The 27,614-nt window shown below is 46.7% G+C and overlaps 1 protein-coding gene across 2 annotated transcripts; it reads right to left on the reverse strand.

The window, feature by feature from the left end:
* Positions 1 to 27,433, reverse strand: SLC13A3 (solute carrier family 13 member 3). Of its 2 annotated transcripts, XM_050907138.1 has the most exons (13): positions 27,358 to 27,433; positions 16,555 to 16,820; positions 16,026 to 16,189; positions 11,004 to 11,070; positions 10,093 to 10,278; positions 9,065 to 9,190; positions 6,588 to 6,683; positions 4,686 to 4,790; positions 3,577 to 3,674; positions 2,193 to 2,305; positions 1,692 to 1,853; positions 1,197 to 1,334; positions 1 to 590 (listed from the first exon to the last, which is right to left on the reverse strand). In XM_050907138.1, the coding sequence occupies exons 2-13, from the start codon at positions 16,788 to 16,790 to the stop codon at positions 405 to 407; spliced, it is 1,677 nt and encodes a 558-aa protein (XP_050763095.1). In that variant the 5' UTR covers positions 16,791 to 16,820; positions 27,358 to 27,433; the 3' UTR covers positions 1 to 404. The 2 variants fall into 2 exon arrangements, with proteins under 2 accessions (XP_050763095.1, XP_050763096.1); XM_050907139.1 differs by lacking the exons at positions 11,004 to 11,070; positions 27,358 to 27,433 and having other exon boundaries at positions 10,093 to 10,273; positions 16,555 to 16,611.
* Between the last annotated feature and the right edge of the window lie 181 nt (positions 27,434 to 27,614).

Consider the following 27,614-nt stretch of genomic DNA (forward strand, 5'->3'; position numbering starts at 1 on the left):
TTGGGTTGGACATAAATAATCCAGTTGCCTCCACCCTGTTCCCAGGGCTATTCTCCAAAACGAGGTAGGGTATCAGAAGCTAGAGCAGCAAAGCTCACTAGCTTTCATGGGGGGAGAGGCATCTACCCAAAGATGCTCGCCACTTACAGGGTTGTCCAGTTAACAACCACCTACGACAGATGGACTCTGGGAGAGTCTGATTGGTACCTGTGGAAGGTGGGGAAAGATCTTCAGAGAAAATAACAAATGGATGTTGTGACACTGACCAGTATTTCTAAAAATAAAATTAAACCAGAGGGTCCCATACAGTGTGAGCAGCCACATGGCTTTCCTCCTGTGCATACTCTGACGATTCCAGTGCCCAAGTCCTAAGTGAGTGAGTCCTTCCCCAGGGGTGGCTTTGCTCATATTTTATTTAGTGCACTTAAAGTGACATTTTCTACAGCTGTTAAGAGTGAGGTGGCATTTTCTGCATGGATGTTGGCCCATGCAGGGAAGGTCCCCAGCTGGAAGATGCTCTTGGCCCATGTGTTCATAGCCAAACTAAGAAGCAGAACTCCCATAAGATTCATGAGCAACCCAGTTCTTGCCTACAAAAGAAATACAAAGACAACTGTTGAGTTTAGACTGGACATCTACAGCATGTGAAGCATGAAGCTATTTGAATATAAACACTATAAAAATGGAAGGCTTAATTGCCATTAATATTAGCAACATCTTAAGCAGGCTTTCTTAAGCCACAAAGGCCATTCTGCAGATGCTTACCAAGCTTTGATCCATCAAAAACATTAACATCTGTTCAGCCTCAGGAATGTGAGCAGGGACTCGGACTGAGCCTAATTTTACTCATAAGCTTTATTTCACTGAGCTAGGGAACTCTTCCTGCATCCAGAAACCTATGAAAGTTGAGCTGCTGACACTAGCAGGAACAGGAGCACGGTCTGGGAGATGCTGAGCACATTCAAGACCATCTTTGTCACCATTTAGAGCCACGGTGGCTCCAAATTTCACAGGGCCAGACTTCATACAGGCTCCTTCTGTATCCCTGTGCCTTCAAACACTGCTGAGAACAGTATCAGACTTCTGTCTTTTCAGTTTACTACATAGTGAACTAGTAACAATCCAGAAGATTCCTTTTTTAAACATTCCACTCAGGCTGATGGTTTTCAGCATCTTCTGTATCTAAAAGAACTTACCATATCCTTGACCATCAAGTGTCCAGAAGAAAATGCAATTGAGTTAGGAGGTGTTGAGACTGGCAGCATGAATGCGTAGGAGCATCCTATAGTTCCTGGTATCATTAAATAGAGGGGATTTACTTTCAGACGAATGGCCTTGGAAAACAGAAAGGAACAGAAATTGCACCTTGGGGATTCGAAGTCATAGGCAGATATATCAAAGAATGCAAACAGCTAGTGCACCGTGCAGAGCCCTATCCCACACTCTGATATGTGATAAATAATCACGTATCTCACCAACAACATCTGAAGGATTATTATCCTGCAGTGTCCACGTTATGCTACAGGCACTTGCTTTGTTGCTACCAAGGATTTCAAAGTGCCTGAAGCCCACGAGCAGGAGAACCGCATGGTGCCTGTCCCGGCACAGACACAACACAAACCTGCCCATCCAGGGGTCAGGGCTAGGAGGGGAGCAGAGGAGCAGCTGGTCTTGCCATGGGACTACCTTACCAGCTCTGCCAAGACAGGCAGAAAGATGATAATAGTGGCTGTGTTGCTGGCAAACTCTGTGAATAAGGCGATGACAATCGTGATGAGGATGACAGCCACGGGTGGTGGTACGCCCTCCAAGGGATGCAGACGGCCTCCTATCCAGACAGACAAACCAGACTCCTGCAGAAGGGGACAGCAAACAAGCTGGAGAGTGGACCTCCTGTGTCCCTGCAGGTGAACTGATCCTCTCCTAGAACTGCAAATTACATATGACCTTCACTGGCCTACACAAGCTTATTTAACAGCAAGCAGTTTGAAAGGAGTTGCAACATCTCTTAACCTCCTTAGTTATCTGCTGCGCACTGTTGTCACTTGGAGTTGAGAAACATGTCCTTCAAGTGTTGTGACTCCACAGATGCAAATTTCCCAGAGCCAAATGAGAACCCCAAGTGACACCCTGATAAAATCCAACTCTGTTGGGCAGGATGACTGCAACCTGGCATCTGTGGCAGGCCTCACCTCACAGCCCTTCGCCATGGCAAAGCCTCCTCCAAGCAGCAAGATGATGTTCCAGGGCACCGTCTCTTGGGCCTTCCTCCAAGTCAGCAAGGGCGGCGTCTCAGTGTTTGGTGCTAGATGAAGAGAAAAACCCCATGTCAAACACCCACCCAAAGAGGAGCATGTCAGTCATCATCTGACAGAATGATATCATCAGCCTGACATCAGTGCTGAAGCTCACTAACCATGAGTTGCTGATAAAATACACATATGGAGTCTCTTAAGCTAGACAATTAAAAGATCATTTAATTTAATATCAGATCTTAAAAAAAGGAAAAGAAAATAAATTCTAGCACTTCAAGTTTTCTTTGAGGCTTTCTTGAGGGAACATTTAATATCAGGTTAATTTTCTCTCTCTAACAGACATAAATATTGTCCTCAACAAATGGGAGTCCATGGAAGGAGGAAATTTTCTACCATTTGAATTATGAAGTTGTTATTAATTTTCCACTTCCTGTTCAAAAGCCAGCGAGTTTTATAGCAAAGAGCTCATCTCCCCTAAAGGCCATCTCTTAATACATGACAAAGTGAGCTCTCTCATATGGAAGGATGCACTAATGGGACTGTAATTTTCTGTTGAACAAGGGCACACATATTTTATCCAGAGGAGGCCTGATTAAACATCTTTCTGTTTATGGACAGCACAACAAGTGTGCATGACTCAGAGCAGCTGGTATTTTGTTCCCATAGACCCCAGGTAGTGCTGCACCATCCACAAAGGGCCTTCATCAGCTGCATCTACACATTAAGACCACCTCTTATTCCAAGTGGCTTATGAACTAAAATTTGTATCTCATTGCTACTCAAGAGGACAGACCCAAGATCTCAAAAGATTCCTGGTACCAAAACCTGCTGAAGAGTTTCAGCTTTAGGAGTTTAAATTCTAAATTATTCTGGGAACAGAGGAAGGGCCCCTATTTTTGAGTACGGACAACTCGCCCAGCTCTGCCCTCTCAGAGGTTCGTGCTCCCCCTGAGGGACAGAAGCTGTTTCGGAGTCAGCAACCAAACCTCTGTTTCACAACCAGGTCTGCTACGGTAAATCAACACCGATTTCAGTTCGCTTCAACCCACCATGGCGTTATCTCTGACAGCTACATGAGCAACTGAGTCATTCCTGCAATCAGCAGCAGGGCAGTGACTGCTAAACCTCTTCTGGCACTTCAGAAAAAAAAGCTTCTGTAGGATCAAATTGGACCCTCAAACCACGCTGCTCCAGATGGCCAGCACAGCGGCTGTGGGCTAGTGCAGGTCCAAGGTGGGACAGTCTTGGCTCTTGCTCCATGCCTGCCCTGCCAGAGCACAGGGAAGGGCAGAGTCCCTGCCCGGAGGGGTCTCCTACTCACCTTTCAAGTCAAACCACCACCTGAAGGAAGGTTTTTGCGAAGGGAAGAAGAACAGTATAATCACAATGGTGATTCCCGTAACCGCATCTGAAATAAACCTGTCCAAAAGCAGCAGAAACACTTGTAAGAAGCACAAGCCTGTAGAATTATAAAGTTTATGAGAACAGGGATTTACCAAAGAAGATTACAAGTTTCCATCAGGTTTGAACAACGCTCGTTGTTCACAGTTCTTTTCTTTTTAATTCCCTGTCGAGCTACATTTCTACGATGGGCTGTGAACCCCCTAGAAAAGCTGCCCTACAAATGTAAAAACCAAGATCTAATCCCCACCACACTGATGCTCTGGCTGTTCTGATTGCAGAGTCGTGGTCAGTCCATGAGGGGTTGTGAGGACAAGTTTCCTCAGCTCATGGGAGGGAGGAAGAGAGGCAGAGCCCAGACCATCTTATTTATATGAGCTCTTTGCAAAATGCTCAGACTCTAAGGTGAAATGCAGGCTCCATCCAGTAAAGACCTTAAGCGTGTGTTTGATTGTAAGGAGCTATTAACTGATGAGGAAAAAGTCCATAACTACTTTGTTGTATTAAGGAATCATTTATTAAGCTTGGGCTTTATTTAAAAAGAACTATGAAGGTCTCTTCTGTTAAGAAATAAAAACACCCTCTCTGAGCTTTAGCATTCCCCAACTGCTATATCCGTTCACCTTCCCAAGGTACGGATGTCACAGGGAAGACAAACTTGCCAAACAGATAGGATAGCATTTGGAATCAGCTCCTGCTGTCTCTCTTCAGTCTCCAGGCCTCCAGTGAAATCAGCGGATTGCATAAAGAATTCAGTATTTCACTGTAAATGTACCTATAAACAGCGTTCCCAACATTAAAACCCTAGGGATGGCCTCAGATAGGCACACACCAACTTCCCACCAGGCTTCATGTACCTCCTCCGGGAGACAGAAACAGTAAAGCTGGCTCTGCTACTTGAAGCTCACTTTAATTTATTCCAGGAAACCTGAGTAATAGTGTTAAGCAATACAATCAGAAACCCAGGAATCTCAACGACTTGGAAATGCTATTGAAAAATGTGACAGTGGAATGAAAATAAAACCTTACCCTGGTGCAAACAAGCTTGCCCAACCTGGAATGAATTTGGGATCCCTGGAGAAAAGCATGATCGCAAACATGCAGAAGAAGAAGAAAATTGCCTGTTCTGCAAACCTAAAATGAAAAGAAATGCAGTTAAAATGCTGATGGGCTAAAGGGGTGGATCCAAGCTAGGACAAGTACTGAGCTCAGGCTGCAGCAGCTTGGGTGGTTTTCTAAAAAATAACTACAGTGAAACACTGGAGTAGATTATAAAGATGAAACAGATTGTAAATCTATTTGCAAACATTGGTATTTGCCAGCAATTATCTCTTATTGGAAGACATGAAGGAGAGCCAAGATGGGCATCGGGAATGCCCAGATGTCACAACAGGCATACGCAAGGTTGACCCTCTGGGTGCGGCAGAGAGGAGGGGCCAAGCAGCTTCTCATGGTCATTCCTCTTACCGCTGCCCTCTGGGATGTCCCTAAGGCACGGTCAGCTAGGGATGGTTTCACTCCAGTTCAAGCAATGTAAAAGGATGGCTGAGATTCAAATCATATATGAGACAGCAGGAACAAACTTCTTCAAGGTCAAAACCTAAACAGTATCCCTTAGACACATGACAAACAGCAGGATAAATGGCGATATCATTCACTAAGTAGCTAGCGGAGCCAAGATTTAACCAAGACAATGCCTCAAAACACTGTTGAAAATCTCTCCGAGCACAAGGAAGGGCATTTAAACCCTTGGGAAGAGGCCACTTGCATTGATTTTAAGTTACGAGGTTGCTAATCAAATTGGTAGAGCACAGCTTAATGGACTTTCTCACTCCTAGACCTCAAAGTGGGACTTTGATTCTTTCAGAGACATTTTGCAGGCTGCTCGATAATGTACTGAATGGAACAAATAAACCAATTTCTTTCATTTACAGCACAGGCACAGACAACTGTCTTTGAAGAACCACTCCATTTTCCACACAACAGCAACAATTACAATGTCGATAGCATGACACAAACATCACTGAATCTTCACAGCATTGCAGTGAGTATGAAAATATTATTTTACAGATGGAGAAACACAGACCATTTAAGATTAAGACCTACAGTTTCAAAAACCTTCACTAGCCCTGGTTGCCCAGAATATCCATGGCTGGTTGGACATACCTACGGTTTGATTCTTGGAGACACTCAACTTTTCCTGTTTTCCCCTTTTTTGGCACTTCTCATAAGTCTAAAACTCGTGTTTCTTTCTGCTGTTTCTTTTCTCCAAAATAGGATCCCCATCATTGCAATTTGCACCAAGCTTTTTCCAGAAGACAAGACCTTTGAGAAACTACTATAAGAAGCTAAGAGTCTTGTTCTTTCTTCACCTAATACAGTTGAATACAGGAGTTATTCAGAAGAAATAATATATTCGATGACATGGATCTGACTTCTTTCCATATACTTTCTTTGAGCAGCTATTAAGCTTTCTTAAAGTATATCCACAATCCATATGATTCATATCTATCATATGACTCATCAGCCTTCTCAGCAAATGCTTCCTGCTTCGCACAACAGGTATGCACAAACCTTCAAAATTCAGCCTGTGTTGGTTAGTACATAATGCACACAGGATTGTTTTTGTCCCTGGAGCAGAAATATTACAAACAGTAATTAAACAACCCAGCATGAATTCACTCTATAATATGAACTTTCTTCTTGAGAAGATTTGAGTACAAGCTGCTATTTGCAATTATTCCTGTTAGTGAAGGTGGAGAGGCTGGAGTGTGCAAAAAGCAAACTTCAGCAGGTTACAAACACTGAGTGGAAACACCTATTTCATTTTCTTCTAAAAAACTCCATTTCCCCCAGTTCTCCACTCTTAACACAGGACATTTCCAACCCACTTGATTTCTTTTTCATTTCAGTCCCGACTTTATGACTCACTTTGTTGGACCCAGTTTCTGATAGTCCTCCTTTATCACTTCTCTGGCTCGGGCTTCTGCATCCACTCTTATATTTGACTTTCTTGTTCTCCAGCCCCTGCCAAGAAACACAGTTATATCTTTACATGCCTCTAACATAACTGACACACAGCAAATGCTGCAGTTACTCCTGCAGCATATGCACACACAATGCACTCCTTCAGTGCCTGCTCTGCAAGTTTCAAAGAGCTGCACATCTCTGGTGGCTCAGTTTGCTTTATCATGAGGACTGATGATGAAGGTCTCTGGTGCAGATACAAGCAATAAGGCCCTATTTTATATATCCTTTCTCTCTGCATTCATACAAAGGAGACGCTGCAGAGGTTCGGAACTTTCCTCTCGTTTATATTCTGAACTGTTTCCTCCAGCATGGACTGTGACTGCCAAAAGAAAGTCCCAATATTGCAGGATTTCCTCATCTCTAGCAGATACCTACGTGGGCAGAACAACTAGGAAGAGGGTGACATGGAAAACAAATCTGTCCCTTCACTTCTCAAGTCACTTGCAATTTCCTGGGTGATCCCAGGATGCTGCTGAGGATCAACAAAAATGTGAGGAATTTCTAACTGGCCGGGAATGTTAATGTGCTCCTGGCTAAGCCTCTTAGCCCGGCCACTCTGACTGCAAACACTGTTTGATCCTTTGTAGTATGTGCATACAAATGATATATTCATATCTCGCACCTCATCTCCCATCACATCCCATGCCGCTGAACCCGGTTTCTAACCCTGCCTGTGACCTTGATTAAACCCAACTTTCTGCATCAGACGCATCCATCTGGCCCCGCGGTGCCTGTGCTTCCTTAATTCATTCAGCATTGCAGAGGGATATCGTGGCTGGATCTTCTATGTGGATGAATGGTTGATCATTCAGAAATTCCTGAACCTCAAATAGATATACTTGGCCCTTTAATTTCTTATTTTTTAGGGGGGGTGTTATTGACAGCAGCAGCATCTCAGCTCAGGCAGCCTATACCTAAGCCTTTTAACGTCTTCTGGATTCAAGCAAAGCTGACCTGCTATTGGAGCGATGTCCATCTGCCTGTACTGTGCTGCAGACACCAAGGACTTGCCCACATAGAAAGTCCAGCCACTATCCCTGGGTCGTTACAGTCAAAGCAGCCCAACAAACTCCTGCAGACACTCGGTTGTACTTGTGCAGCTTTGCGCTGTCTCTTCCGAGGCACCTCGCCACTGGGGAATACTGGTATCTGCGCTGGCCCAGCTATACCAATAAAGCCACGCTTTGTGCTGACAGAGACGAGCCAAACCAAACAAAAAGCATCACGTTCTCCAAGCACAAGAGCAATTTTGCATTCCGCCAGGGGCTTTGGCCAGCACAGCTACCTCTTCCCTCACCCGACTGTCCGAGGCCGTGCCGGCAGGATGCCGGGGCCGCACCTCAACCCTCGCTGTAGGACACAGGAATTCGGGCTCCGCATGGCACAAGCCCCAGGCACGCGATGCAGAGCGGTGCAGGTCTAAGCGGCTGCGAGCTGGCAGAGCATCCCACAGCAGCATGCAGAGCCTCCTGTGAAGCCCCACGAGCAATTTAAGGACCGGCGTTTGGCATTTTCTGGATTGAAAAACTTTCCCATTGATTTTTTCCTGTCTCTGAGACAATGTAAATATTTGGACACCTGTTCTCTTCCCCCCCCCCTTCTTCTATTTGCATTTTTAACTCAAAATAACAATTAAAGAATTTTCTAAATATTAGAAGTTCTGTATAGTCCCTGGAGGAAGCAGGACTGTGAGTTTGTTACTATCACATATGAGAGTGTGTAGGGGGAGGAAGAGCTTCAAATGACCCAGCATGGCAACGCTGCAACCATTTTAAGTAGTGTACACTAGAGGTTGCATGTATTCAGCAAAGATTTACCGGAAAAACATGTTATTCTCAGTTACAGATTAACAAGTTGTTGTAAAATTAAGCCTTGTTGTGAAGTAATCTGTTCCAAACCCAAGTTTCTGCCCCAGGAACAAATCCTGGCTCTTTTATGTTCTAGGAGATTTTTGCTACTAATTCTAAGGGAACCAAGATTTCATGGTGGTCTTCAAAGTTTGATCCTGCTTTCTCTTCTGTTAATGAAAATCTGCTACTGACCTCCACAGGCCCAGGTCAGGCAGTAAAACAACCTTTAAAAATTGTATGTTTAACTGAATGAATATATAATACATACTCTGTACACACATGTGTTTCAGTTAGAGAAAGTATATGTAACTATGAGGTATCTTTAAAACCTTCTGGTTGCACATCAGCTCTTAAAAATAGATGACTTGTTATAGCATGAGCATCCTGAAGTTAGTTATGAAACCCCCCACTGTCCAGGAGATGATCCTGGGTGATATCAGTAGATTTAGTATGAGAATCATGATGAACATGTATTTCACAATGCCAGTATAACCAGACTATGTATATGTATACTGAATATAAACGTACCTCAGGTTAATTCCTCCATACAGGATGGAGATCCATAGCCATCCCAGGATAAGAAAAATCAGCATTAAAGGAAACGCAAACATAAACCAAGAACCAAAGTTCACCACATCACATTCTGGAAAATAACTAAGCAAACGGGAAAAATCAAGTTAATGCAAGAAGGGGAAACAACCCTTCAATTTAAGGGCAAACAAACATCTCAAATCAGCAGCAAAATATCCCACAAACTCGCCAGTATGCATTTAAAAACTACTCCTCTGTGTGCATTAGCAGCTATCTGGGCACTAGGAGATTTGGGGAGCATTATGTTGGGACAACCCCCTCCCCCAGACCATCCTGCCAGCCACAGCTCACCCAGCCCAGCTGTGCAAGCCTGCAAGGGAAGATCTGAAAATCTCTCTCCAGATGGGCTGGTGCTCTCACACAGTGATACTCCTGAACACCCAGGATTAAACCCTGCTATAATAATTGCTGGAGCATCTGAACATGAACCTCATAGGGATGCTGTACACGCCTAGGAGAGACTGAACATACTACTTGTAGAGGCCAGCAAAGAAATACCTGCAGGCACTTAGGATGGCACAAATCTCTGTTCCTATGCACATAGGAGGCATCTTTTATGACTAAGAAAACAAGCCAGAAGTAGTGGGTTCCTTATTTTCCTTTTTACCATACAGTGGTAGATATAACGGCTCACAAAACACTACACAGCCTGTTTCATCAAAACAGTTACCAGATTAATTGTAAGTGTGTAGTCAAGTCCCATTAAATTCAATGGGATTAAGAGCATCAGTGAGGTGAAGCACATATACACCAGTTTGGCTGACAGCCTGGCTGGGTACGCTGGAAACCTGCTTATTACAGCTAAGGCTGATGCAACCACTCTCTGCTTTCATCTGCTCACAAAGTTTCCCAAAATCTTCTGGAAGGGCATGAATTTTCCAAACCAGGTCTCAGCACAGAAGGGAATCTCCTACAGGGACGGAGAACACGTCTCTGTTTTCCAGGATTTACAATACCTCCCATACCTCTTCAGCTGTCCCAGAAGGATGAGGTTTGGTGCAGTTCCTGTCAGCGTTGCTGTACCTCCGATGCTGGCTGCGTATGGGATTGAGATGAGGAAACCTTTCCATATATTTGTTTTGTATTCCTCCTCCTTCTTTAAGTCTGAGAGAGCATCGCTGGCAATCTCCTTCTCCTCTGTCAGATCTTTGCTTTAAAATAGTCCAAAAGAGAAACTGGTGAAAGCCCTGGTTTAAATACAGCGCAACCACTTCAGAGCCTTGACAGAAGGAAAATTCCCAGTTTTTAGAAATCCAAGCTAACACTGTCCTCAAGGACACCTAAGCAGCTCAGTGCAGCAGAGGGGTCTGCCCGGTGAACTGCCACGCAGGACCAGCTGCTTTGCAGAGGGCAGAGCACCCTCAGCACCCATCTGTAGGAGCTGAGGGTGCACGTGCCTTGCCCAGCCCCTCAGCAACTTGTAACACTTAGCATAAAGTCCACAGGACTGCTAAAAAGAAAAAAAAAAAAAAATTTGGTAGCACCGAGCGGAAAGAAACATCTGTTCCTGAAAAGATGCTTCCTTCCCATTGCTGTTATCAAAGCAGGACCATCACCCGTGTGTAAATCCTGGTGGGTTTTACATCACCGGCTTCACACGTTTGATGTTCCTGAGAAAACCAAGGCACAATTCCCCAGCAGGAGACAACTCTGGCTACCATTTCAGAGTGGCTGGAAAATCTCTGCAATGATTTGGACATGCAGAGGGATGCTGGACACACAGAGGAGGGTTTCTATCATCAGGCTGCTAGTGATTGGGATGTTTGGTATAATCAAAACATTTCAATGATTGAATTTCAAATTCCTAAAACTTGGTCTAGCTCAGGGGAAAATTCTCTCTCTCAACTCTCTAATACAAACTTTATAGTTAACTTACTCCTCAGTACTTGCCAGAAACTGCATCTCAGTTGGTACAGTGTAAAGTTTATTCTGCTGTAAAGATGCTGAAAAAGAAAGATGAGGACTTTAAAACAGTTCAAAGCATCTAGAAAATTCTCCTTGAACCAAACAGAGGAACGGAGGAAACCACTGCCATTTACAGAGGAAGGGCTGTGCAAACAAAGGGTGAGCTCAAGCCACGGGGACGGGGTTGGGAGCGCCCAGCGGGGATGAACGAGCCCGTCTCCTCCTGCCACCGCTCCAGTCCCACTGCAGCACCCAGCTTCTCCTCCAACACCCAGAGGCGCTTGGTTGTTTTACTACTTCTGCCACTAGTCAGGCTCTGGGATCTTCTAACGTGACCAGGAGTTCCAGGTTGTCCCTTATCAAGTCATGAGTTTGGGGTGGATTTTTTAGGGGAGGGTTAACCATAGCTCATTCTTAGGAAGAAAAATTGTTGGACCTGATGTATTTGTAAGGCACGTTCCCCAAAGTACAGCAGGAGCACTCCCTGCCACAGAGCTCCATTCCCAAGGGATGAGAATTTTACCCCCTGCAGACACCTAGTGCAAAGTCACCATAAAGCTGTAATTCCCTCTTTAAAGACAAGAGTGGGGCACGTTTGAGGATTAGGCTTCATACCAGGTCCTCTGAAACCCACCCCGACAGCAAGGACCATTTCCCAAGTCCATCATCCCCTCCGTAAATGACAGACCCCGCAGGCTGAGTGACTGGTCTCTGACACACGTTTAGGGTCACCCCGGGAGGACTCTGTTGCATACCCAGTTCCCAGGTACCCTCCTGCATGTTTCACACAGGCTCTGCCTCACTGTCCTCCTTATCATCCACCACAGGGAACACAAGCAGGACTCAGGAGCACTTGGGGAAAGGGTGTATTTTGACCAGAATGACCAATGCTCCCTTTGGCAGTAAATTGGGAGGTGCACACCACTCTAGCACACACATACATATGGGAGAATTCAGAAATTAAAAGACAGAAATGCAATACAATCACTCTTTTTTACCAGATCCCACACTAAGGCTTGTGGCTTTTGTAGTCCTGGCTCATGGCTCAAGAGGTAAGCCTGAGGTTGGGAGCAGAGGTGTGCTATTAAACCCCATTTTCCATATTCCTCCTCAGGACTGGAGCACATGTGAGTTTTATCCACCTTCAGTCCATGTGGCCTTTCCCCACCACTGCTGGCTCCGCTGCCTTTCCTAGGGCTCTTTTTAACTTTTTGGGTCCCTGCGCCTCCCTGGGCTCTGCAAACCACTGTGTGCAGAGCCCAATTCCTGCCACCACCACACCACCCCAGCAGCCCCCAAATTTCCTTGCACCCCTCCTCAGGCTGAAACACCATCCTCTTCTACCCATATATGCACTGGAGACCGAAAGCAGTACACTGAAAGGGGCCAGTGGTCAAAGTCTCTGGACTTGCTCATGTGTGTGCCAAAAACACCAAGCTCGTTCCAGCTCAGTGAACCAAGGAGTTTTGCAAAGTCATGTCTTACACATTGCTAATTTACCGAATTGGAGTTAATTGGCTTGGACGCACACATGCTGAGCTTTCATCCCACCGATGACACGATGGAGGGATGTAATTAGAAGGACGAACATTAACCCATGGCTAACTGTTGATCCCCCAACACATTTAGCCTCAAGGCCGTCCCACTCAAGCCTAGTGCTGGCTCTGCAAAAACATATATTTCATTCCACCTCTTAACATTTTTCAATTTTTTTCCCTGCTAAGCCCAAACTCCCATCCCATCTTGCCAGGACCACCCGTGAGTTACCTCTCAAGGAAGGTCTGCAAAAGGCAACTGTGCAAAGGAAAGCCAGAGTTGCTGCAGAGCAAACTTTTCCTATGAAACTTGTAAAAAAGGAGTTGAAAATTGTTAAAGGTCCGTAAGTCAGAAGAGGCCAAAGACCACTGAGGTAGGACCTAGCTGTACACAACTCTCATGGAGCACTACAAGGAGGATTCAGTGGCCATTTCACCCAAATACCTCGTATACCTTAGAGGCAGAAAGGCTTGTCCTAGAAAAGTTTGGCTTTAATGACATTTTTGTTGTTTCTAAAAAGTTGAAGAGGCCTGAGAAGGAATATTTCCACCCACCAAGGGGTGCAGGCAGCAGCGCTGGGGCCGTACCCTGCCAGCACGGGCTGGGGTTAGGCAGCCAAACCAGGCAGCAGTGTCCAAAAATGCACATTTCCCACCTGCCCCTTTAGAGACATCATTTCCAGGTCTGCGACCCAACGAAACACCTCAAGCACTGACTGCAGTTTATCTTGAATTTGCAGAAGATGTTCTCTACGCAGGAAAAAAAGGATGGAAATATTTTCTTGTGATTTTTACCTGGAGATATTTAAGCTGCTCAGAGAAATGAAATATTGCCAATGATGGGTTAGTGGGCAGAGGGCAGGAGAGATGGTCAGGCTCACTAGCACAGCGGTTTCCAGCTTGTCACACACCTATCGCTGGAGATGTCAGGCAGAATTGTAGGGAATCTATAACCCACCTCCAAAAGAAAAATTCCAGAAGTCGAAAAAAGCTTGTTGGTGTTCAGTCTATAACCCTGCTTCGATCAACCAGAACCAGCTGGGACTTCAGCCGCCAAAGCTCATCTAACTGCATTCTTGCATCAGTAGCCAACAGCATCAAAATGAACAAAACACCACACCAAATTTTAGCTACCACCGACACAAGCATGCAAATATTTACTGATCTATAACATGTTGTCCACATGGCTGAGCACGGACATAGGCGATTGCAACCTTGAGGTTCTCTCATCAGCAAAAAAGTGTGACCAACTGATGAGAGACATCACTTTAATTCTGGCACTGTGTGTAAGCAAAGCCCTTCACAAAGCTGGTTTCATACACTTGTTGAGATTTTTTCAGAAAACCAAATGCTTGTACATGCTACATATTCTTTCATATATTTTTAATTTTTTTTTTTAGCCACACAAGTATTTTTCAGCCTCCTGGACACTACTACAGTGTTATTAAAGCATATCCAAGCAGATTTACAAACTGGCCTTATCATATGCCATTGTAAAAGTTTGCTTCCACATACAGTTCCCTTTGCAAATAAATCTGCCTGTCTTCTTTGGAACACAGATTACAATTCAGTTAGATTATAAGAATTAAGTAAACTATGAAATGAGTATACCTTGTTCTCAAATGCACGTTCCTTACATTCAGTCAGGTTTCATCAGGTCTGTGAAAAAACTAACGGCAACAGCCCCATTGGAGATGTGCAACCAGCCCTGACCGCAGATGACACCCGACAGACAGGAACCCCCTGCAGAAAGCTCACCTTCACGTCTCCGCTCCTAGGTGTAACGTCAGGTTTGTCGCTTTTGACTGACTTCAGGATTAGGGCTTCCTTCAAGGAACTCAGCTTTTCTCATCCATTCAGAAAGATTACAGAAAAGGATGAGTCTACCTTGGGACACTAAAGTGCAAATAAAAGGTCTACAAGAAAACCTGCATTTTGATGTCATACATTTTACAGATGACTTCTCCTTCACTTGTATTTATTACTTTTATAAGTCTCTACCTCGAAAGAAAAATACATCATCACGCCATCACATGATATTTGCAAAGCATCACTTTATTCATTCTTCTACTTGCATGCCTCTCCCTTTGCCTTTTTTGGCTTCTCTCACCACGGTAAGCGTTATGAGCCAAGGACGTTAATTTTGTGCTTGCCAATGTCTAGGACAATGGGGGTCTTGATTTTATGTGTTTCCAAACTCTACTGTATTTACAGTCACAACTACACAGTCAAATCATTTCAGAGGATGGGGTCGAGAAGGTTAAAAGCAGACTGACAAAACACAATGCTTCTACAGAATAAGAAATTATAGCAAGAAGGTCAGTGGGGTTGATTTTAATAGATGTGAACAGCCAAAAATTCATAAAGCAAATGTGACAAAGCAATCTCGAGTGCAAATATCTAATGATTGCTAGACATTAATAATGAATGATTAGTTATATCTTTATTAGAGTATGCACATGTTTGAGTCTTCTTCTGGGGACTCATTTCTCTGCCTTAGGACTCAGTGGGAACCACAAAGCCATTGCTTTTAAATCACAGGGGCAGAAGAATTACTAATTAGTACAAGAAAGAGAAGCCATGACTACTGCTCCAACTATCAGTAATAGCTGCAAAGGGGACTTCATGACTTCATTTCTGTTTTGCTGTTTCTCATCACCGTCTGCCAGAAGCCCAAACTCCTGGTAAATGACTTGTGAAGAGAGGGCTGGAGAAAGACCTTATCTGACTGCATACCCCTGACCCAGCCTGTCCACGACCTGCTCAGAAACACCACCAAGCAGTGGCATCAAGCTGGGAAACCACAAAGCACTTTATAAATAGGTATTTACCCTGCCAGCCTTCCCTTTTGTCCTTCCTTTCTCCTCCAGCTCAGGCTCCAGTTTCATGGGGCAACAAACAGGAAAACGAGAGGAGAACCCACCGGTCCACGAGCACATGGCAGCCCTGGGTGCTGCCATGGAGGGGCCGTTGTCCTCACCCTTGCCCTGCTCTCGCTGCCTGGCCAGTCCCTTGCCTGTCCCTGCAGCAACGCACCATTATGTAGCACTCATCTGCCCAGCTATTACTACCTACAGCCTCCCTGGCTCTGGCTATCCCCGCAGCGAGGCATCCCTACGAATCCCATCACCACTATGCCCACAGAGCTGGACTTTAACTTGTGCCAGCAGCAGGTTTATGGAGCAGGTTGGCTGGGCATCACCACTTCCTTGGTTTTTCCAGACAACTCATAAGCATTGCCTCCTGCATGACATGAGGAAGGGGCAGGATAAAAGGGAGTTTTATGCCAATACTCTTCCACCACGGCACTAAAGTGTGTATTAAAATGGGACCAGCACTGAGATCAAGCTGCAGCTAAGAAACCTGGTACTTGTGCCAGTGAAGTCAATAAAATGGGCATATTCGACAGCAGCAGGGCAGACCTCAGCTGGCTTATACTACTGCCCTGTCTCAATTACCTTGGTTTTCTTCGTTTTCCCTGTTCATATCCTTAGATGTGTCTTTCTCCCCAAAGAGGCTTTTTAAAATTGCATTTGCGATTGGAAGCATCATAGCAGTGGAGGCAGTATTACTTAACCACATGGACAGGAAAGACGTTGTCAACATCATCCCTAAAATTAGTCTGGAAGAGAGAAAAAAAGGAAAAGCTGAATTTCTTCAGTTTGGCAAGTTCTCTGATATATTATAGCTATAGGAAGAAAAGCTCATGTGCAGGGATAACAAAACTAATAGCAAAAAGGGCTTCCGTGACTATCCTGTAACTGGATGAAGCACAATTATGGGGCTGAACCAAATGATTCTCCTCATGCTCCACTGGCCTCTGAGCGAAGGCAAACAGCTGAATAAATTCAATAAGCTGGAAAAAGGGGATGTGGACAGCCCCCTGGTGTGGGAGACACTCGCCTCACGGCCCACCGCAGCAGAGCCACTTCCCGAGCGCCTGCAGCTCATGTCCCCCATGGAGACCCCCCCTGCTCCCGTAGTCACCTGGCTGGCTGGACTCCCACCAACATGAGGACCCGGAGCGCGATCCTGCGGTGTAAATTCCACTCCTCAATGGCCGAGGCCATGATTAAACCACTGAGGAAGAGGAAGTTGGTGTCTAAAAAATATTGTGGGCAAACTTTGTTAGATGGGAGGATCCCCAGGAAGGGAAAGAGGACAATGGGGAGCAGAGCCGTCACGGCCAAGGGCAGCGCCTCCGTGCACCAATACAGGGCCATCAGCAGGATCACATAGAGACATCTTCCTTCCTGCAAAAGGAGGAGAGAGGAAAAGTAAGACATGTGGCATTACAGAGACATCTTTTCACCTGGAGACACTTAGACAAGCAAGATACACCCATTACTCCTTCAAGGATACAGTATTTCTCCCAAATCATTTCCATCAAGTGCAACATCTTCCCCCCTACATTGTGTAGGGGTTCAGGACTTACACTGATCCTCTGAGACTACAGCAAAACCCAAATCCTCCTCGACTGCCTGAGCTTCCTATGTGCTGCAGGGTGGCAGTGCACTGGGGCATCAACCAAGGAAGCTCTGGAGAGTAGGAACTGTCCCAACGTGTTGAATTAGGGTGCTAATCCTCAGCAGGCACTGCTGCTAACACCCATAGGTGTCCCAATATCTGATCCTGCTACACAATGTTTGTGTTTTCTCTCCAACTTCCACAGACTGTGCTTTGCATGGCTATGGAAAAACAGCTTTGAGAGATAGATGTATCGAGTCCCCACATTTGCAACAGGAGGCACACAGAAAGGTTTCTTTTCTTGGATCAGAGTCTCCCAAGAGATCTGTGAGAAACCATTCCATGGCAACCCATCCCAGTCCCTACGGAAATCAATAAGTCAAATGCCCTGGTGTCACACCGCTTCCTGAGGGCAGGGAGCTCGCCCATGCCCAGCATCGCCCCAGCCTCGGCCAAGGCTGGCAGAAACCCAGTGCCCCCACACTGCAGCGTGAATTCATTCATTCGCCCAGGAGGCACAAACTAGACCAAAGCCATTCGTCATGACAGCCACGGCCGAAATAATGAGCGACGGAAAGAAGTCAGGAGAACGGCTCCAAGCCCAGGAGGGGAGAGCCCCGGGGGGCAGGGGGGGAGCCCAGCACGGAGCTGGGCTCGGTCACGGCAGGGCTGAACGGGGATATTGTCAGTGACTGCGGGGCAGAGTGCCCGCAGCGCTACAAATAACAGCTGAGAGTCATTTGGAAGCCACAGAGCTATTTATTTTACCACTCTTTTCCAGCTCCTTGAACAGGTTGAATTGTTACTCAAAGGCACCTCTGTCCCTCCGCTTGGACCTTCCTCTCCTGTGCCCGGGGCTGGGCTTGCTGGGGCTTTTGCAAGGGAGATGACGGCTCCGCTCCCTGGCGTGGCTGGGTCGGGAACAGCATGGGCTGGGAACTGTGTGGAGCTGCGTTTTGGGGATAACGTGGTCTCAGCTGCAGCATTTGAGCGTGCAGCAAGGCACCAGAGCAGGTACAGCAGAGCCACAACTTGCCTGGCCACCTGCAAAAAATTCACTCCAGGCCTTAGCTGAATGTGGTCACCCCCAAGCTCCTAGAGCAGACACTAGCCCAGTAACACACCCACAAACTGGGGATAAAAAGTAACCACGGTTATTGAGAAAGCCAAAGAGCAGAATCTACCCTGACACCCTGCTGGGTGCATTGAAACCAGTATGTTTGAAACCACGTGAAACCAATTGAAACCAAGTGAATTGAAACCAATATGGGTTTATCGTTCAATACATCTGTAGTGAGTGTTTGAAAAGTTGCAAGATGAGAGCATTTCTGATTTGCTTTTAGCACTCAGGCTTTGCATTTCACAAGCAGTTCTGCTAAGTAAAGCTCCAGTGCTTCAGTGCACGTGGAAATGCAAATACCACAGAACTGAGAGTAATTTGCTTTGATTTTTTTTAACACATTATTCGCAGCAGAACCAACACTTCATGTGAAGTTCCCAAGATCTGGATGTAAAGACCACTTCCAGTCCTAATTTTAGATCCCAGTAAAATGACGCATGAGGTAATGTGAAGTAAACCCTTCACAGGGGCTCAGCCCTGGCACCTGGCAGATCCCATGAGCTCCCCATGGCTTCACTTCCTCCAAACCAGCAGCACCAGAGCAACAAACCCGGCAGTGCTACATTTTGCAAAAATAAAGAATCATGTTTTAAAATGATTGCACACTAGATTAGTGATTTCATTCCTGTGGCAACTGATAATTTGTCTTCACTCTGGTTCTTTTTATACACCAAAGAAATAGCTTTGCTCTCATCAAGCCCTTTTCCATTTGATCTCTAAAGGCCATATAAATCATTTTTTTCCTCCCACTGGCAAAGTATTCCTCAGTTTTCTGTAAGGAAAGCTGCACCAAAGTCAACTTCAAAATAAAGACACTTTGCCTCTTACAAGGGTAGAGGAACTGAAAATATTTAACACCACCTTGATATAAGAGCATATCAGTGAAGGCTTTAATTGACTTGATGAAATAGATGAAGTACAATTTAAAAAACTAATTATAAAGTAAGGGATATTTATTCTCTGGTGTATGGAGAATGTTCTGGAAAACATTGCAATGAAACACAGCATGAATCTAATAACTAATCTTCCTTGCAAGATCAAAAGCCAAGGGGTAAAACTGCAACAGGGCAGAAAAACCTGCTATATGGAGGGTTTTCCTGCAATTTTGAAACCTGTATGGATCAACAGCAAACCACTTGAAAAAGCAAGCTCTAGTATTGTTTATCCAATTTATTCTATGCCAAAAGAGGACAAATCGCAACTATATTAAACAAGTTTTTCACTTAAGATAGGACCATCATTGAACAAAAAAAGGAACAAGACCACTTCAGAATGACTGAGATTTAGAGCAAGCACTCCCCAGAATAAAAAAAAAATTAAAACCATTAATAAAATTGAACCAAACTCTACATAAAATGGAAAGGTTTTTGGTTTCAAGATATCTTGCAAATGTTAATTAATTAATGCTCCCAGTGCCCAGCAAGTTTGGTTAGTATGCAAACAATAAATGCTAACAAATGTCAGAAGAATGGTCTTTTAGGGAGATGGCCACGGCTGTCCAGGGACGGTCTGGGCTGCACCCGCTGTCCTGTGCGGCACCATCACCCCCACACGATCTTTATCCTTCGATCCCTCTGCTGTGTCACTGTCAGACTCCTCCTGCTTCTCTCACCTCCCTGCAGCTTTGTTTTTATTTTTTTCAAAATAAGTCTATCAAAGTTCAGAGGGAAAAATGGTAGCACATACAAACTTTAAGATGGGTCTTGTGATTGGGTTAATTTTATAACCATTTAATGATTTCCAGGAAAGTGCTCGGTGGCTCTGGACTGCAGCAGCTCTCCTTCCTGTTGCTCAAGAGCCTTGGGAACGACCTCTGCCCCTCCAGGCACAGATCCTGTCTTCGCTGCACTGAAAGCACCGGGAATTTTCCACACTGGGAGACCTGCTCAGCTACAGCAGAGGAAGCCAAGCCACGAGGTAGTCTCCTGTGGGCAGGAGAGCTGGAGGGAGCAGGAGGTCTCCTGGAAGGGCAGATGAGGTGCCCCATGGAAAGGAGGTGCTGACAGGGAATGTGGGTCAGATAAGGCAAACCGGCTCGCCCAGGCATAGCACCGAGGCATGGGCATGCACGAGCCATCAGTCCCCACCGCTGACCTGAAAGGGGACATCAGGAGCTTCAGCTGGACCTTGTTCTCCACCAGCCCCAGGCGGCTCCAGGGCAGCCCAGTGCCGCCTGCCCAGTGCTGACAGCCTCCCCACCGGACAGACCCAGCGCTCGAAGAAGCCCTACCTTAGCACTGCCAAGCTTTGGTTTTTCTCCATCAACCTTTGCATGTTACATGGTCATCACAGCCTCATCATCCCCACACAAGCTCCCTCATCACCCTTCCACTCTATGACCAGGCAAACTAGGGGCATACAGGTGACAGGGCTCCTCCAGGACCTTGATCCCAATACCAAGAGATATTTTGGGTGAACCAGAGCTTTTCAAGCCCTTTTATCCCACTACTATCACAAAGGAACATCCTGCCTGCAATACTCAGAACTACTCAGTACAAAAAAGTACCAGAGGCTTTTAGCATCTCGCTCGCAAACTGTTCTCACTTTGCAGCTGTGACTGTGCTACTGGCCGTCTCGCTCACACTGCCTGTTCTCCAGTGGGATGGATATGTGAATCTGATTTCTACTAACGCAGCTCTTGCAAACATTATGTAATCTGGACATAAACCAAGCCCTGTTTACCAGCCTTCCTGCCAGCAGAGTTGTTTTGCTCCCACTGGGTATTTGCAGCGTGGCTAGAAAGGGGCCAGTAACACGGGCACAAGTTGTAAGAGCTCCAGGGAAGATATTTTGCTCTGGAGTTATGCTAAAAAGACATAAAGCTTATTAAACACTTTTATTTAAACTTCTTGAAGTATTTTGTACTTGGCAGAAAAACAGAATCGTTTTCTCTGTTTTACAAATGGGATGGCTGAAGCTCAGAGAAAGTGGTCAGACTGACCAAGATCATGTAAGAAACTAATGACAAAAATGAAACAGGCATCTTGGAGAAAAATCTTCCCTGGCTCAGAGGTCTGAGGCTCACACCTTCTCTTGGAGGCAGCAATAGATCCTACATCTTCAAACATTCATGGACTGTGAAGCTAAAACAACACAGTGTGATGATTTGATACCCTGTGTGAGGTTAACAGGGCTCCCCTTTTGAATCTCCATTTCAGCATCAGGGTTTGGTTTTGTTTTTAAGATAGATCCACTACATTTGATTAGAGGAAACAAACAAACAAACAAACAAACATTTTCAGTGACGGTGAACCCACCCCAAGTTTAGTAAGCCGTTCCTATGATTAATTAACCTCATTGTTAAAATTATGTTGTGATAATCTGAATCTGCCAGCTTCAACCCTCTGCATCTTCTTACATGCTCCTCCTTTATGCCTTAGCCTGGGCCACCCTTATCCAAACTCTGCTCGTGATGGATGTGCCTTCAAGGTAATGATCAAGTTACTCCTTGCCTTTTTATTCTTTGAAAGAAATTGGTTGAGCTCCTACAGCCTTTCATCACATGGCCTGTTTTCCAGTCCTTTACTCATTCTGAGACTCGTCCAATTTGTCAAAGCCATTTCTGAGCTGTGGAAGCCAGACTGGAAGGACGTTCTGGTGAAAGCCACAACCTCAGCAAATAGCAGCCTGGTAGATCCTCCCTGGTCTTGCTCAACTTTCACATGTCCGTACACACAAATATCACATTAACCCTCTTGGTTGTGGGTAGCCAGTCTGGCAGCCATGTTCAGCTAATTACATATTGCCATCTCAAGCCCTTTTTTGGAATCTGCTTCCCAAGAGGGACTCCAGATCTGCCTGACCTGCAGCCAGCGTTCCTGGTGATCTCCATCTACCCTGGGGCTTGTAGAAATACACCCAGTTTATTGGTTCACAAAACTCCTCAGGCAGCTCTTATAAAATTCTTGTATGGAAGTTGCCTAAGCCTGTAGATTTTAAAGTAGCCAGGGTATTTTAATCTCCCTTTAGTTACTGTCACAATAAAAATATTTCATTATCAGACAACTTCTTATTATATAGGACTGTACTACAACCACTTTCCTGAATACAGAACAAAAATGCTTCACTGAATATGGCTTTTCTGCATTGTCCATCTGGCAACAGAATACCATGGGTCAGATTTCTTCTGTGCCACACACTCGAAACACCGCTCATCACCCTCAACACTCTGCTCAGGGATTTCTTCCTCAAATCTTTCACATCCCTTTTCATATTTTCTATGGTTCTTAGCTTCCAATTACTATTGACTCTTCTCAACTTCCTTTTTCGTCCAAGTATTGCTGCTTTTGCTTCCTCTGTGCCAGCTTGCTCTTCGCCAGGCTTGTCCTCTCTCCAGACTGAAGCTCACAGTGCACGTGGTAAAATGTAGTCACCCGACTTCCAATTATCACCCCTCTTTCCTCACTGAAGTTCTTCCTCTCATCTAACTGGCCAATGCTTCCAGTTTCGTGAAACTGGCCTTTCTAAATCACCAAGCACGTACATAGCAGAGATGGACTTTGTGCATGAAATGTATAATCAGGCTGCAATCACTTATTTCACCTGCCAGGCTGCCCTCCTGACTGCTACCTCTTTGCCTGCCCATGCTCCTGCTGTGCTCTCCAGCCCAGGATCCAGCTCCCCTCCACCTCCCAGGACAGGACACCCCGCTCCCAGCCCACCACCCCACTCGCCTACACTGGCATCACCCCCTTTCCCCACAATGCCTTCATTCATGTTCTTTGCTTGAGTGCAAGCAATGTCATTTTTCTTCTCGAAGTTCTTAAAGTCTCCTTGTTCTAATCGGGAGGACTCATTACGTCCAAGTTAATTTTAAATTGCTCTATGGCCACCGAGGAAGTCAAGTCTGTTTTCTGAAGGCATTGGGCCCTATTTGCCTGCTCAGAGCTCCTTTTAGCAGATTTGGCTGCCTCAGCTGTTACCAAGCCAAGAGGCTGTAGACATTGAGTTCATTAGAAGCTGTTGGAACAACCTCTTTGCACAGCTCATTAAAAGTGTCCCCCATGCCCCTTCCAGCAGAACAGTTCCTCCAGCCCCTCCTGCCCTGCCCGAGCTCTTTGCAATCATTCACAGCCCTCCGAGCAGGGGGGTCGCAGGCACTTCCACTCACGGGACAAATATTCAGCCATTTCAGCACCAACCAGAGTGGGAAGTGACACACAGACCCTTGTGCAGAGAACTGGTTTCTGGGAAGCAGCTCCACACAGAACATTTCCTTCTGCTGTTTTATGTGGTGGACACAAGTCACTGTTCCAGTCACAGTTTGGGGAGCACACCCTGAGGTCTCAGCAAACTCACCCACAAAGCAGAAATTTCATTTCTCTATTTAAGAGAAAGGAGATTGCAGACAAAACCACTTATGCAAGTCTCCCTCTCCACGACTGCAACCTACAAAGGGCATCAAATCAAAACAAGGGCTATCAGTGTAATGCCAGCACCAGTGCCAGCCCTGACATCGTCCCTCTGTGAAGGGACTCACACAGAGATCTGGAGAACAACCACTGCAGGGCAACAGCTGACAAAAGCTTTGATAGGAGCTTGCAGATATGGGTGCTGGAGTTCATCAGCAATAAGCAAGGCCAGACTTGCTGGATGATTTTTCTCAAAGGATTTTGTCACCAGGGAGATGTCACTGAGGTGCAGGTTTCACTGGAAAACCCATTTCACCCAGTCCACAGGGTGTCACTCAGAAGTACACACTAATCCAAGAAGCCACATCCTATTTGTGGTTCTCTGTTACATCAACTTTAGGTTATGATTTCTTGGTCTCCAGATCCAAGTGAAACACTGCCCTTGAAGCCAAAGCTCAGGTGGCTTTTTATGGCTCCAGTCCCTTGAGAGATTAAAATTGCTGAGCATCCCAGTGGGGAGAAGGTAAATGGTGACATGATGTGGGAACAGATTTTAGCATCCCCAGAGCAGGAAAGTACTGCAGAGCTGCCTGTAAGACACCTTCTCACAAGAGAAACCTCATCCTGAGACTCGCAAGGGCTGAGCCTCACTGCTTCTCATCTCCTACCAGCTTCTATAACCCTGCGAGGCAGCACACCGACCATCCCAGCAGGAACATGGGGTTCTCCAGCCCATCCAACTCTCCCATGCTCTAGATGGGAGCATGTACTTCATAGCATCAAGGTTACTACAATGACTGCACCACACCCAGGAGCTCCTCCTGCCCCAGCCTGCTTTCCGTGGGTGCCCTGCCTGGGACAGCCTCCCAGTAACACCAGCAGCAGCCCAGTCAGTTGAATTCCTTCCGAGACAGAGCTTACTGAACACCTGCAGCAGCTCTTGTGACCTGGCTGCCCAGGAGAGCACAAGGCTGGACTCGAGTCCTGTGTTAGGATAAACCATCCGACCCGAGCAGTGCAGCTGAGGGCACATATTTTCCATCACGCGCCAGGATAACTTCCAAACTCTTCCACCCCAGATCCCCCGCCTGCTGAGCCCTCGCCTGTTCCCCCCTCTTGGTGTTTTTACACCATGGTTAAAAGCATAGCCTGCTCCCTTCCACTCCTGCAGCCCCCTGCGGCTCAGGCTGCAGAGCGCGGTTCAAGCAAGCTCCAGACGTCAGAACTTAATCCCCTGTTGATGCAACAGCAAGTTTCCTTTCTTGCTGAAGAAGTGCGAGAATTTTGTGTTGAAACTGTAGATGAATCACTGACTTCTGAACATGAACAGATACAATTCTGTATGGTAGCTCACAGCTACAGGTTCACCCCTATGCCAAACTCGGGGAGAACTTGGTGAAGCTTCAGTTGGACTTGCTTGAAACATTGCACTGGTTAACAGCCACATGACCATCAGAGTTTTGACAGTGACCAGTGCAGGTACCAGCCAGCCTCACTGCTACCAACTGTAATGCATTTAGCACCCATGGCAAATGAAGAACAGATCGCTAAGGTGAGCGGGCAGACCAGTCAGCTCTGCCAGGGCCTCTCCTTCCCTACCCACAGCTGTCCCACTGCTTCTTCACCCTCTCAGCTGCAAACACTTCCACTTTCCCATCATCAGTTTTTCTTTAATAAAACAGCGTTGATCAGACTGGACTGTGCATGAGGTCCTCTGTGGGTAGCACCCAGGAGCAGGCTACCAGCACGCTGCAAGAGTGGAGTGGGTGTGAACAGCACCATTACACCAGCAGAGAGTTTTTTTCTTCTGTACATGTGGAGAAATCCCTTTCCTGAACACGCAAATCTTTACACAGCCTGTGTAACACTATACGCTTCTATCAGTACACAGAGCATCTAGATCGAGGGCCTTCCCGCAGCACAGCACCAGGTTCATCTGTGATTTATTCTCACAACTAACCACTGTGTGGGTCAGGCACAAGCTTGCGCTGAGCGTACAGCGCGTCTCCTCACCCTCTAACCGTATCTCACAATTTTACAGGTGCCAAAGTCAAACAAGATACTATTAAATATAATTGAAGTCACTTGTTCAGCTACTGTAAATGAATGTACAAATATAATTATCTACTTATGAATCTGCAAAGGAATTAAGTACCTGTTGTGCAATGAGCTTTCTGCTCTTTGAGGTAGACATTTAGTATATTCCTACTAAGAACTCACCCAATAATGCAAAATAGAAAAAAGGGAGATTAAATCCAAAGAATTTTCTCTTTTAACATATTGTGTCATTAAATAAAGCAATGGTAATTCTTTTTTTTTTTTTTTAATTTGGTAGATTTATTTGCTATCTTGAATGTAAAGGTTTCACCTGACAAGTACTATACAGGCAGAAGTAAATGCCACCTTCGTGTCCTTACAGTATCTGAATCACTCTATAATCAAAGTACAAACATTACTTATTTTCTGATGTAAACAAAGTCATTGTCAAATGGATCTGAGTCAGAATGTAAGAGTGAAATCCTGCCCATACTGAAGTCAATGGCACAAAATTTCCCAGTGACTTCACTGCCCCGTGGACTTCCACCTAAGGCTCGGACCTCCTGGTGCACAAGAGCTGCGTACACCGGACAGCTGCAAAAATCCTCCAGTCTCCAAAATTTTGCCACAGATTGCTTAATGTGCAGCCTAACACACATGCCAGAGGCCAAACCTTACCAGGAGACCAGTTTTTCCACGTCTACAGAACACCACAAATACCACACTTGCAAAGCCTTTTCGGATACAGCACCAAAGGTCGCCCCCGAGAATCGCCTGCGGCGGTGCAGGCGGCACTTGCAGCTCCTCTGCACTTCCCAGCCCTGCAGCACAAACCCCGCTGCACGGCCACCTCCAGCTCTGCGGCATCCCTCTCTCCCTGCCCACACCGCTGCCCAGTGCGATTCCCATAGCAAAGGGGATGGGACAGCAACACCAGGCAGTCTCAGAGCCCTGGGCACTTGCCTGCCACCCCAGCTCTACAAACACCTTGCTGGGTGATGCTAGCCGTGGACCTGCTTTGCCTCAGTTTCCCCAGCTCTCCTTTGAGCGCTACTGATAAAAACTAGAATAAGGCAGCTAGGTATCAGCAAGTACTACTTAGTGCCACTTAGTTCAAGCTGATTCTGAACCATAGGTTCCTTACACCTCCCAATGTCTATATAAGCAACATAAATACAGTTCACACTATCATCTATCCCTTCTTCCCCCTAAAAAGTTAAAATAACCCCAGGATGTCCCCTCCATTCGCACTCAGGTGCGCTGCAGAAGGGTGAGCAGCTGTGGCAGACTGCAGGCTTTGGTGGTCCCCTCCCTCCATGGGGAAACCCTGGCAGGCAGCAGGGTGACCCTCGTGAGGGCCAAATACCACTGGGGCTGAGGCAGGAGGTGAGCAGCAAGGCGGGACGGAGCACCAAGGCTATGTCCCTGGTCCACGTCCTCGGTCCGTGTCCCAGGGCTGTGCCCCACAGTTCACGACCCCAGTCTGTAACGCTGATCCACACACTCGGTCCATCCCCCAAGTCAGTGTCCCCAGTTTGTGCTCCTGGTCCACGGCCTCAGCTGATGCCCCCTAGTTGGTGCCCCCAGTCCGTGTCCCTAGCTGCAGCCCCCCCCCCCCGTGTCCCTGGCCAGGGCACCCCAGTCGGTGTCCCCTGCTCCGTGCCCCGCAGCGGGTCTCCCCAATCTGCAACCCTGGGCGGCAGCCCCAGCTGGCGCGCCTGTCCACGCTCCACGGCCGGGGGTCTCCGTCCGCGCCTCCGCTCCGTGCCCGCCACCAGCGCCCCCCCACCCCCGCCGGTGCCGGGGCGCGGGTACCTTGGGGGGCAGGCTGAGCAGCACGGGCACCAGCGCCAGCGGCGCGCACAGCAGCACCACGAACCGCCGGACGCTCCACGCCTTCTTCACCAGCGCCCCCAGCGCCGCCATCCCGCGCCCCCCCCCCTCCGCGCCCGCGCCCCCGCTTTATCCCGCGGGAGCGGAGCGCGGCCGCCCCGCCCGCCGGGAGGGGCCCCGCTATACCGCCCCGCCCCGCTATACCGCCCCGCCCCGCCATACCGCACTTCGCCCCCCTA

Source organism: Gymnogyps californianus, chromosome 17 (genome assembly GCF_018139145.2).
Source record: "Gymnogyps californianus isolate 813 chromosome 17, ASM1813914v2, whole genome shotgun sequence".
Lineage (NCBI taxonomy): Eukaryota > Metazoa > Chordata > Aves > Accipitriformes > Cathartidae > Gymnogyps > Gymnogyps californianus.